The 12,171-nt window shown below is 44.8% G+C and overlaps 1 protein-coding gene across 1 annotated transcript; it reads left to right on the forward strand.

The window, feature by feature from the left end:
• Positions 1-1,755: 1,755 nt before the first annotated feature.
• On the forward strand, positions 1,756-7,736 carry LOC145701567 (uncharacterized). Its single transcript, XM_081778779.1, has 4 exons — positions 1,756-1,918; positions 1,951-1,988; positions 2,033-7,375; positions 7,422-7,736. The coding sequence occupies exons 1-4, from the start codon at positions 1,756-1,758 to the stop codon at positions 7,692-7,694; spliced, it is 5,817 nt and encodes a 1,938-aa protein (XP_081634905.1). The 3' UTR covers positions 7,695-7,736.
• The last annotated feature ends 4,435 nt before the right edge of the window (positions 7,737-12,171 follow it).

Here is a 12,171-nt window from a genome sequence, read left to right on the forward strand (position 1 = left end):
GATACGTGTGGCGAGGCAAGGGACTTGCTGGGGAAGAGTCCTTGAGCATGTTGCCGTTCCATGAAGTTGAAAAAGGGGCCTTCAAGCCATTGACAGCCAACTTGACAAATCTCATCCAAGAGGGCAGATCAAGACGTGCAGGAAGTGCCAATCACGGGAAGATGCATCATGCACTGAATACGCTTCTTCGCATAACGTGACTGCTTGAAAAGAATCGTGAGTAAATGACATGAATAAGGATTTTGAGCAATGCTTGAGTTGAAAATTTTCAAATCGAATTTGGAAGTTCTGCTGGAGTGACGATAAATTGAATCGATTCAATTTTCGGAATTGAAGTTGCTTGACGCTGTTTATATTTGTTGCATCTTGTGTTATGTTTTCTGCGTTGCCGCTCCAGGAAACCGGATGACCCGACTCCGTGAACTGTTTATCTTGCTATCTTTTTCTTTCAGCTACTGAAATACAGTAATTTAACTACTGAAAGGGGAAAAGTGATGAGGGGACAATCTTCTTCTTTCAATAACGTAATTCTTGTTTTGCCAAAATAGGAAGCCATGTGACATTGAATCGTCGCCTTATCGGGTTAAAGTTATGTTTTCGCATTAATAAATCTAATCTACGTGGATTTTCGCAGAACGAACGGCTGGATGAGCTGGTTGGCGATCTGCGAGCAGATTATTTTCAAAACAACAATTTTTTATATTCGCTGAAATTTCGTTCAAAGAATTTTCGTTAGCCATAGGAGCAATGAAAAAATAGATCCATTGATAACTTTGGCAGTCTTATGGGCGGTAAACTTCCTTAGATATCATTTAGATTCAACCGTAAATGCTCCAAGAAACATCATTAGTCGCTTGCGCTCCACCCAGACTGGCGTTTTCGTCGAACGATTTCAAGGATGATTTAGCCGCGGCCAACGTGAAGATGGCCTGTTTGTCCACGGCAATTTGAATTGAGCACAAACTGTAGTGTTTCATTTTGGGCGGCGATGCTGACTCCTTCCCTCACCACCACGATTTTCCGGCAAGAACAGATTTCAAGCGCAGCTTGTGGGAGGCCAGCCAGATTTCGCAGAATGGCACGCATCCGCCAGATACTTGGTAACTAACAAGGTATTTAGACATACTGAGAAACTGTAATGATCGCTCGATTGATTGAACGCTCAAAAATACATATTTTGAAATCAAGGAAGATTCTACCTAGTAAAAGCTTTGAAAGTAAATACAGTCATCAAAGCGGGTTTATGGCAAAATAATCCTTACACCGCTTTTTTAAGATAATACGTGAACAAGACAAGGGAGCGATCACAAATGACACTGACGAATAATAATTCTACGAAAGTGCGTAGAGCCAAATTATTACACTATTTTCTTACTTCTTACTAAGTGGCACCTGTGTCAAATAAAAAGAGATTTGGACGTAGAAAAAGAAACCTCATAAATAACGCCTTATTATCAGGTTTTAGCAACGCGAACTTTCTTTTACTCGCTTACTCGCCCTCTGATGGTGCGAATGTGTCACTCTTAAATCTCATAAAAAGGCCATTTCCGGCGGATAGTGCTGGAAGGCTCCCCACTGTGAGTTCAGGGTGACAATCTGTAAGACCGGCTTGGTTTTGTCAGTTTGTTATGTGAAGGAGGCAGTTTGGGTATAAAAATGAATGGAATACCTCAAATTCAACATTCTACTCAAGACTCGAAAGAAAACTTGAGAAGGTAAGGCAAAAGAGAATCATCCTTCTTTTCCAAATTGTAGATGTCGCTTTGGGATCCCGAGGCAGCTGGCAATGCCGCCAACTATCTTCGACTTCCTGACAAGGAAATGCTGGAGATCCGAAACCAGCCATTCGAGGGTGCTAAAGCCGTCTGGGTTCCATTCGCTGATACTGGCTACTGCAAAGGCGAATTGATCGGTGATGGTGACAAGCCCGGAACTAAAAGGTCCTCCGAGCTGCTGACCGAAAAGAGAAGGATCTCAAGCAAGAACTTGTAAGTCACAAATTTGTCTTATTTGATTTTTATATTTTTCATAGATTGAGAAGCAGAACCCTCCAAAATACGAGCTTCTTGAAGATTTGGCCAACATGACTTACCTTTCCGAAGCTTCCGTTGTCTACAACTTGGACGAGCGATACCGACGATTCTTGATCTACACCTACTCCGGTCTCTTCTGTGTCACTGTCAACCCCTACAAATGGCTTCCCGTTTATGACAACCACGTTGTCGGCTGCTACAAGGGCAAGAGAAAGTCTGAAATGCCTCCTCACATTTTCTCTATCTCCGATAACGCCTACAACGATATGTTGCGAGAGCGACACAACCAGTCCATGTTGATCACTGGTGAGTCCGGAGCTGGTAAAACTGTCAACACCAAGCGAGTCATCCAGTACTTCGCCGTCGTTGCTGCCCTCGGTGCCTCTGGTAAAGTCGGTGATGCTGCTGATGAGGGACCATCGCTCAAGGGTGGTGGAACTCTTGAAGATCAGATTGTCGCTGCCAACCCCGCTATGGAGGCTTTCGGTAATGCCAAGACTACTCGTAACGATAACTCTTCTCGATTCGGTAAATTCATCCGAATTCACTTCGGTTTGACTGGTAAACTCGCTTCTGGTGATATCGATACCTATCTTCTCGAAAAATCTCGAGTCGTCTTCCAGCTCAAGGCCGAGCGATGCTTCCACATCTTCTACCAAATTTGCTGCGAGCATATGGTCGAAATCAACGAGATGACCCAGATTTCTCACAATCCTTACGACTACAAGTTCTGCTCCATGGGTGAGATCAAGGTCAAGTCCATCGACGATAAGGAAGAACTCGCTGCCACTGACGAGTCCTTTGATATTCTCGGTTTCAACCAGGAAGAAAAGAACGGTATCTACATGATTACTGCTGGTCTTATGCACTCCGGAAACATGGAATTCAAGCAAAAGCCCCGAGAAGAACAGGCCGAGCCCGACGGTCACGAAGCTGCCGAACTTGCCGGATATATGTTCGGTATTTCTGGAGCTGAGTACACTAAGGCCCTCTGTACCCCACGAATCAAGGTCGGTACTGAGTACGTCACCAAGGGTCAGACCGTTGACCAGGTCAACTTCGCCCTCAAAGCCATCTGCAAGGCTGTCTTCGATCGACTCTTCAAATGGCTTGTCGAAGTCGTCAACCGAGCTCTCTCCACCGATCTCCCTCGATCTTTCTTCATCGGTATCCTCGATATCGCCGGCTTCGAAATTTTCGAGTTCAACACTTTCGAACAGCTTTGCATCAACTACACCAACGAAAAGCTCCAGCAGTTCTTCAACCATCACATGTTCGTTCTTGAACAGGAAGAATACAAGAAGGAAGGCATCGAGTGGGAGATGATCGATTTCGGTATGGATTTGGCCGCTACCATTGACTTGATCGAGAAGCCTCTTGGTATTATGTCCACCCTCGAAGAAGAGTGCATGTTCCCTAAAGCTACTGACATGACCTTCCGAGACAAGCTCTTCCAGCAACATTTGGGTAAGAACGACAAGATTGGCAAGCCCAACCCGAAGAACCATAAGAACGCTGATGTGCCTGCTCCTCACTTTGAATTGTACCACTACGCTGGCACTGTCGGTTACAACGTCACCGATTGGCTCCTCAAGAACAAGGATCCTCTCAACCCCTCTGTTGTCGGTCTTCTTAAGAAGTCCAACAATAAATGTATTGTCATGCAGTGGGAGTCTTACATGTCCGCTGAAGACGCCGCCGAAGCCGCCAAGAAGGGTGGCGGAGGAAAAGGTGGCAAGCGACAGAAGGGTGGTTCTTTCCAGACTGTCTCTGGTCTCCATCGAGAATCTCTCGGTCGCTTGATGGCCAACCTTCGATCTACTCAGCCTCATTTCGTCCGTTGCATCATTCCCAACGAGAAGAAGAAGCCCGGTTTCATGGACTGGAACCTTGTTCTCCATCAGCTTCGATGTAACGGTGTCTTGGAAGGTATTCGAATTTGTCGAAAGGGTTTCCCTTCCCGAGTCCAGTACGAAGAATTCGCCAAGCGATACGTCATTCTTCATGCCGAAGCCAAGAAAGACCAAGAATTCTGCGACTGGAAAGCGATGTCTAAGGAAATCTGCGCCGGTATCGCCCTTGATGAAGCCAAGCACAAGTTCGGTCACACTAAACTCTTCTTCAAAGCCGGTGTTATTGGTGACTTGGAAGATGAGCGAGACGAAAAGATTGCTAAGATCCTTACTTCTCTCCAGTCTTACATGAGATATCGACTCGCCGAGCGAACTTACGCTGAGATGGTCAAGCGACGAGACTGTATCGAACTCATTCAGGGCAACATCCGAGCCTTCCAGTATTTGAAAGATTGGGAATGGATGAAGATCATCTTCAAGATCAAGCCTCTCATCTCTCAGGCCGAGGAGGGCAAGAAGATGCAGGAGCTTGAGAAGAATTACGAAGAGGTCAAAACCAAGCTCGAAAAGGAGAAAAAGCGACGAATCGAGCTCGAAGAGCAGGCCGTTTCATTCGAACAAGAAAGAAACGAGCTTATGCAAAAGTCTGAAGCTCAGAACGCATTGCTTGATGATGCTGAAGGTCGATGCGAAGAACTTATCGCCGCCAAGATCGAACTCGATGGTAAGATTCGAGATCTTCAGGAGCGACTTGAAGACGAAGAAGAAATGAACAACGAGCTCGTCGCTAAGAAGCGAAAGCTCGAAGATGAGTCCTCCGAGCTCAAGAAGGACATTGATGATCTTGAACTTACTCTTGCCAAGATCGAGAAAGAAAAACACGCCACTGAAAACAAAGTGAAGAACGTCACCGAAGAGCTTGCTACCATCAACGAAAATATCCACAAACTTGAGAAGGAGAAGAAGGCTCTTCAGGAAGCCCACAAGCAAACCCTTGGAGATCTCCAAAGTGAAGAAGAAAAGGTCGTTACCCTCACCAAGTCTAAGGGCAAACTCGAACAGCAAGTCGATGATCTCGAAATTGGCCTTGAATCTGAAAAGAAGGCTCGAATGGATCTCGAGCGAGGTAAACGAAAGCTCGAAGGAGACATCCGACTTTCTCAGGAGCAGATCATGGATCTCGAAAACGATAAGGCTGGCCAGGAAGAAAAACTGAAGAAGTCTGAGTTTGACTTCACCCAGCTCAATGCCAAACTTGAAGATGAAAGCGCCCTTGTTGGTCAGCTCCAGAAGAAAATTAAGGAACTTCAAGGCCGATCAGAAGAAGTCGAAGAAGAGCTTGAGTCTGAGCGAGGTTCTCGTGCTCGATCTGAAAAGACTCGAGCTGATCTCTCCCGAGAGCTCGAAGAACTCGCTGAGCGACTTGAAGAGGCTGGTTCCAATACTCAGGCTCAGATTGAGGTCGCCAAGCGACGAGATGCCGAAGCTGCAAAGGTCCGACGAGAACTGGAAGAAGCAACTCTCAACCACGAATCGACTATCTCCAACATTCGTAAGAAGCAAGGTGACCAATCTAGCAGCCTCAATGAGCAGATCGAAAACCTCAACCGAGTCAAGCAAAAGCTCGAGAAGGAAAAATCCGAGGCTAAACTTGAAGTCGATGAGCTCCACGTCAACGTTGAATCATTGACCAAGTCTAAGCTCAATTACGAAAAACAGACCCGAAACCTCGAAGATAGCATCGCCGATCTCAAGATGAAGCTCGAAGAAGGCGCTGCTCAGCTTTCTGAGTCTCAGGGCGACTGCGGAAAGATGACTATGGAGATCAATGAAATTCGTCGACACATTGAAGAAAAAGACACCGTCAACTCTCAACTCGTCCGAAACAAAAACTCTCTTTCTCAGACTCACGACGAGCTCAAGCGACAATGCGATGAAGAGGGCAAGACTAAGAACGCTCTTGCTCATCAGCTCCAGGCTCAGCGACACGATACTGATATGCTCCGCGAACACATGGAAGAGGAGCAGGAGTCTAAGCAAGAACTCCAGCGTAACTTGACTAAATCCAACAACGAGTGCGTCCAGTGGCGAAACAAGTATGAGACTGATGCTATTCAGCGAACTGAAGAGCTCGAAGAGGCTAAGAAGAAGCTAGTCGCGCGACTCCAGGAGTCCGAAGAACAGGTTGAGGCAGCTCAAGGACGATGCGGTTCCCTCGAAAAGACCAAGACCCGACTTCAGGGCGAAGTTGAAGATCTTTCTGCTGATTTGGAGCGATCTAACGCCGCCGCCGCTCAACTCGACAAGAAACAGCGAAACTTCGACAAGCTCCTGTCCGAAGCTAAACAAAAGCAGGAAGAAGCCGCCGTTGAACTCGAAATTGCGCAAAAGGAAGTTCGATCTCAGCAGAGTGAGCTCTTCAAGCTCAAGAACTCTACTGAAGAGGCCGTTGATCACCTCGAATCTATCCGACGAGAGAACAAGAACCTTGCCGAGGAAGTTCAAGAGCTCGTTGACCAGCTCCAGGAAGGATCCAAGACCATCCACGAACTCGAAAAGAGCAAGCGAATCGCTGACCAAGAACGATCTGATATCCAGGGTACTCTTGAGGAAGCTGAAGCTGCTATCGAAACCGAAGAAGCCAAGACCCTCCGAGTTTCTGTTGAGCTCCAGCAGCTCAAGCAAGAGATCGACCGACGAATCAGCGAGAAGGATGAGGAAATCGACAGTTCCCGACGAAACGCCGCCCGAGCTGTTGAGCAGATTCAAGCCTCCCTTGATAATGAGATGCGAGCCCGAGGAGAAGCTATCCGAGCTCGAAAGAAGATGGAATCCGATCTTAACGACCTCGAAGTTTCCCTTGCTACTTCCACTCGACAGGCTAACGATGCCCAGAAGAACACCAAGGATCTTATGTTGCAGCTCAAGGACTTGAATCAGCGACTTGATGACAGCCAGCGAAGCACCGAGGATATGCGAGAGCAGTCTGCTGTTTGCGAACGACGAGTTGGTCTCATGACAACTGAAATTGAAGAGCTCCGAAACGGACTTGAACAGGCTGAGCGAACGCGAAAGCAGGCTGAGAACGATTTGATGGAAGCCAACGAGCGATCCAACATGCTCCACACCCAGAACGGCGCTTTCATCAACCAGAAGCGAAAGATCGAATCCGAACTTCACGGCGTCAAGAATGAAGTCGAAGAAGCTATCGGTGAAGCTCGATCTGCTGAAGATGCCGCCAAAAAGGCTCTTACTACCGCTGCTCTCCTGTCCGAGGATTTGAAGAAGGAGCAGGATCAGTCCCAGCATCTTGACCGAATGAAGAAGAATCAGGAGAACTCCCTCAAGGATCTTCAGATGCGACTTGACGAAGCCGAGCAGGTCGCTCTCAAGGGCGGTAAGAAGGCCGTCCAGCGATTGGAGAACAAGTGCCGAGAAGTTGAGATGGAACTCGAAGCCGAACAGAGACGAACTTCCGATAACACCAAGGTAAGCAGCAGCTTAGAAAATTGTCTTTTACAAAGTCATTTTTAAGGTCATCCGAAAGCTCGAGCGAAAGTACAAAGAAGCCCTCTACGCTAACGATGAAGACAAGAAGAACCTCCAGCGACTCTCTGACAGCATCGACAAGCTCAACTCCAAGGCCAAGTCTTACAAAAAGTCTGCTGAAGACGCCACTGAGTCCGCTTCCTCCGCCATGTCTCGATACCGAAAGGTTCAGCACGAACTCGACGAAGCAAACGAGCGAGCTGAGATGGCCGAATCTGCTGTCAACAAGGCTCGATCCAAGGCTCTTGAGTCCAAGTAACTTTCTCTGCAGCTTATTTGTTTTTTGAAATAAATCTTTCAATCCAATATTTTTGAAGGCATATATTTCATATAATTCTAAACAAAAGTCTGATCCGCTTGTGAGGAGTCAAGAGAGTACGTGTTCGAGTGAGAAATTTTCGAACTTCTTTGTTTTCGATTTTTTATGACATGCGTTGAATTCAGCTTCTTTTTTCGATGTGGCTTGCCGGTCATCAAAAATTTCCTCCCAAGTCGAAGTTTCTTCATACTTTCCTTTTGCGTATTTCCATTCTTAGAAAGATAAATCTATGACAGAATAGATTACACAGAATAGACCCTTCGCAAACCTCTTCGTCGCGAATTTTCTTCCTTGATTTTCGACGACAGAAAATGAACATCAAGATTCCCGAAATCAGCATCAATGCAACGACCAAAGCCAGTCCCCCAAGTCCTGACGCGCAGTTTTGCCTCAGTTCTTCATATTGCTCCTGATAAAATTGGCAGTTGACTGTTGCTCCGCTGTTTGATGGTCCAATTTTGCTGGAGCTAGAAATTGAGGATTCATAAACGAACAATTTGATGTAAATTTTCACCTGTTTGATGCTGGGCTTGCATTTGTCTGAGTTGAGCAATGTGTATTTACGCTTATTTGAATCTTTTTTTCATGATGAAATTAGTCAAATAATTATTCAAATAAAAAACATAGGAAAACGAAACTCTTGAAGCCAATTTCATCGTCATGTTCCTTTGGGGACTGTTTTTCCTCCATTTTATCCGCAATAATTTTCTCTGTTTTCATTTTTTGATTTATTGTCTTAGTTATTTAGACATACGGAAGAGAGTCTCAGAATTATCCAAGATATCCCTTTTTATATCGAATCTAGTGATAAGTGTCGGAGACGGGTCCTGACGTCCCTACTCCTTCTAACTCGATTTATTTCTAATTACTTTTTCTGATTACTCAATTACAACTAATCCGAATGCATTCCGTACCTTTTTCTCGTGCCAAGGAATGTATCCAAGTCTGGTTTTATTCAATCAAAAACCTAACTCCCAGGTTTACAAAAAGCACTAAAATCAAACAAGAAGTTTTGATAAAGTGATGAAAAGCGATTTAAAATGGGTCATTTGAACTGCCACACTTTCAATAAATCATCACTCCATACCAAATTATTGAGAAAGCTAAAATGAAAGATTTTGGGAAGAGTAACGAGTTCTTCGCCCAACACAATGTTCCAGGCTTTTGGGAAGGAATGGATAGATTGATTTGGATCTCGTTGGGGGCAGTTACTCTCGCATTGGCAAGGGTCTTCCTAACTGGGCTCGGCAACCTGTGCAGAAAACCTGAGTCAGGGCCTGCGTCTTTCCCTTCGTTTAAAAAAAAGCCCCAATGCGGCTTTTCATTTTAGCTTTTCAGACCCTGACTCAGGTTTTCTACACAGGTTGCCGAGCGTGGATTAATAGCAAGAGCGTAGTAAACACCAATTTTGCAGACCTTTGCATCAGATCCTGGTATTCTGGATTGTCTGGTTACTCACCGAAGACAAACTCCCCACTTATGTCTATGGATACGGAGATGAGTTTATCAGACTCGAAGCTCCTGAATCTCAGGAAATGACTTGATCAAAACATGACTTCGACGGTCGACCACGTAAAAGAGTTGTCATTCAAAGAAAAAGAAGCAACTGAAGCTCCCTTCAAAGCTGAAAACGTCTGTCTATTATCAACGCATATGCTGAGTGATATAAAAATTCGAAAATATTATTCGAATACTTCATCCACATTTGTGTTATTCACAGCGTGGGACAGCCCGTCTGGTTTTCACACGTCTAAGCACGGTATTTTTCCAGTTGTAGTCAACGAGATGACGAATAAAGTGTGACTGCAGCAGTCGTCATCGAGAGATCGTCCACGTGTTAATTGCCAGGCGAGGTCTTTCGAAAAGAGTTCGCCCTTCCGTTCGAGCTCTAGAACAGGGGATAGATGAAAATGACTTCTGCGGAGCAAAATCCTGACCCCAATATTTTTAGTGCTTAGTTTGTAGCGCAGAATCTAAGGAGTCGAATGGTACAATTTTTATGTGTCCAAGCCACGAAGAATGTCAAATTCTAGCGCCTAAAGTACCTGAAAATGACAGGTCATGAAGCCCTGTATCTCCAAAAATTTTCGAAAAAAGTATGGACATATGGGTATCATTCGAAAGCCCAGCTGAAACTGTGTATGGGCACCTGGTGCGCAAGTTATGATTCTGAAAAAAAATTTTGATTGAAAATTTTTTGTCTCAAAAAATATTTTTTCGCTTGGAATTTTCTCTTGCGCAGTAGGTGCCCATACACAGTTTGAGCTGAGCTTTTCAACGATATCAAAATCTCCATATAATTCTGAAAATTTTCGGAGATACAGGGCTTCATGACCATTTTTCAAAAGGGGGCCTTTATGACGTCATACGTGATGACTCAGACCCTCAAAATTATACCATTCGAATCCTTAGGCGTTGTTCTTTCGAATGAGCACAAGAAATATAGGGGCTAGAATTTTGCTCCGCAAAAGTCATTTTCAAGTATCAGGGCGACATTACACCATTCGAGTCACACTAGAAAATTCACAGAAAAGTGAATAACCGGATAGAGCCACTGGCTAACCGTGAGTCAGAGAGAGAGAGAAACCAGATCATTCCAGCCGCAAGTCTGACTACTACGATTGATTACTCACTTGCCATCTCGATCTGGACAAAGCTGGCCTCAAGCGGAATCAGCGACTGAGTTTTTCAAGACATTCATAAAGCTCGGCAAAAGGCGGTTTTTCAAGGTAAATTTCCCTTTTTCCTTTTTACCCTCTTTTTATCCATAAAAGTGAGAGATTCGTGAAAAACTTTTCATACGAGAAAAAAATTTTTCAACCAAAAGAAGAAGGTTTGATAGAGAAAATAACGGGTACCGACATAACGTTTGCTTATTATCATTGAATTTGTTGAATTTTCGTTGTAATTTTCCATGATTCCAATCGACATCGTTATGCAACAACTTCCATTGAAAGCTGGATTAACTGGCGGTAAATGGACTCGTTATATAACAACCCCTTTTCCAGCATTTTCATCGTTTTTCATGCTCAACAACTTCCAATGAAGAAGCGTAATTGGGTCAATTTCTAGTCATAAATTTTCATCATAAAATCCATCAAATAATCACCCATTGTCTCCGGCGGTAGGGAAAAGAAGTTGCGGGTCACGAGTAATCAATGAGTAATCTTTAAAGAAAATAAGAATTGATCATCATTGAGTTCATCTGCGCGTGGTCGCTCTCGTGATGTTTGATCCGCGCTGAGGCAAAGTAAATTTCAACGTTTTACTACGACCCCTCAATCTACAACTCGCAAATTCAGACTTTTCACAAATTTACTCTAGTGATGAAACCAAATGAAAATGAAGAAGAAAAACGACGAAAACGCAAGAGACTCACTGCCGCGATAAAGAGGTGCATCCTGTCCAGGAGCTTCGCGGAGAGTCCTGTTCAAGAAGATCCTGCCAGAAATGAGTTCTTTCACTGGTAAGCACTTTCAGATACAAATGAATTGGATAAAGATAGTTACGAATTCCCTGGTCTAGTGGGTAGGTTTGCCAAGCTGCGTAGAAAACCGTAGTTAGGGTCTGAAAGATCTTAAATGAAAAGCCGCGTAGCGGCTTTTTGAAAACGAAGCCGCAAAGCTGCTTCGCAACACAATCAATCTATATTAATATTTTAGCGAAGCCGCTTCGCGGCTTTTCATTTAAGCTCTTCAAAGCTTGACTCAGGTTTTCTACACAGCCTGCCGAGCTCAGTCAATGTAGTCATCGTTAATTGCTCCCACAAACGCATAAATTTCAAAAGTGCCACTTTCGTCAATTTTGCTCGAAAGTGACTCAGTTCCTCAAAAGTGGCTCAACACGTCATAAACTTTTATCTTCATTGATTTTGAAAGCATCGAAGCGTTTTACTGGGCAAGCTTTTCAAGGCCAAAACATGCCGTTTTGCAACAGTCTTTCAAAGTCAAACCAGAACGTGCTCGGCTATAATTTCATGGAAATTGAGTGTTTATCGACCAAGGTCGGGCGCGTTTGACGTATATTTGCGCCTGAAAAGAAAGGCATTTTCGTTCAGGGTGAAATCCACTTCCCGTTTCCAAGTATCTGACATTCTGATTTTAGCCAACCCCGACGAACCGGATCTTCCTGCTCTACCGACTCACAGAGCTCTACCGACTCTCAGAGCTCCACTGACTCCCAGAGCTCTTCGTATTCCTCATCGTCGTCTTCCGAAATGACGAGTCCGACAAGCCCCGACTTCGCACCCGCTGGTTCTGGGCTGCCCTTTTCCTTATCACCTCAGCCTTCGTCTCAGTCCGCCTCTACTTCCTCGGCAGCGCCCCAAACCGGCAACTGCTCCTTTCTCAAACGCAAGAATCGCAAGAAACTCTCGCTGAAGCTATCAAATTAGTCAATCTCTAGTCAATGTTTTCCA

This window comes from Oikopleura dioica, chromosome PAR (genome assembly GCF_907165135.1).
Source record: "Oikopleura dioica chromosome PAR, OKI2018_I68_1.0, whole genome shotgun sequence".
NCBI lineage: Eukaryota > Metazoa > Chordata > Appendicularia > Copelata > Oikopleuridae > Oikopleura > Oikopleura dioica.

Excerpts from the sequence above, each read along its gene's own strand:
- LOC145701567 (XM_081778779.1), top strand. The coding sequence starts at position 1,756 with ATGTCGCTTTGGGATCCCGAGGCAGCTGGCAATGCCGCCAACTATCTT. Across the intron at positions 1,919-1,950 it reads AGGCGAATTGATCGGTGATG|CTGCTGACCGAAAAGAGAAG; the intron begins GTGACAAGCCCG and ends AGGTCCTCCGAG. Across the intron at positions 1,989-2,032 it reads AGGATCTCAAGCAAGAACTT|ATTGAGAAGCAGAACCCTCC; the intron begins GTAAGTCACAAA and ends TATTTTTCATAG.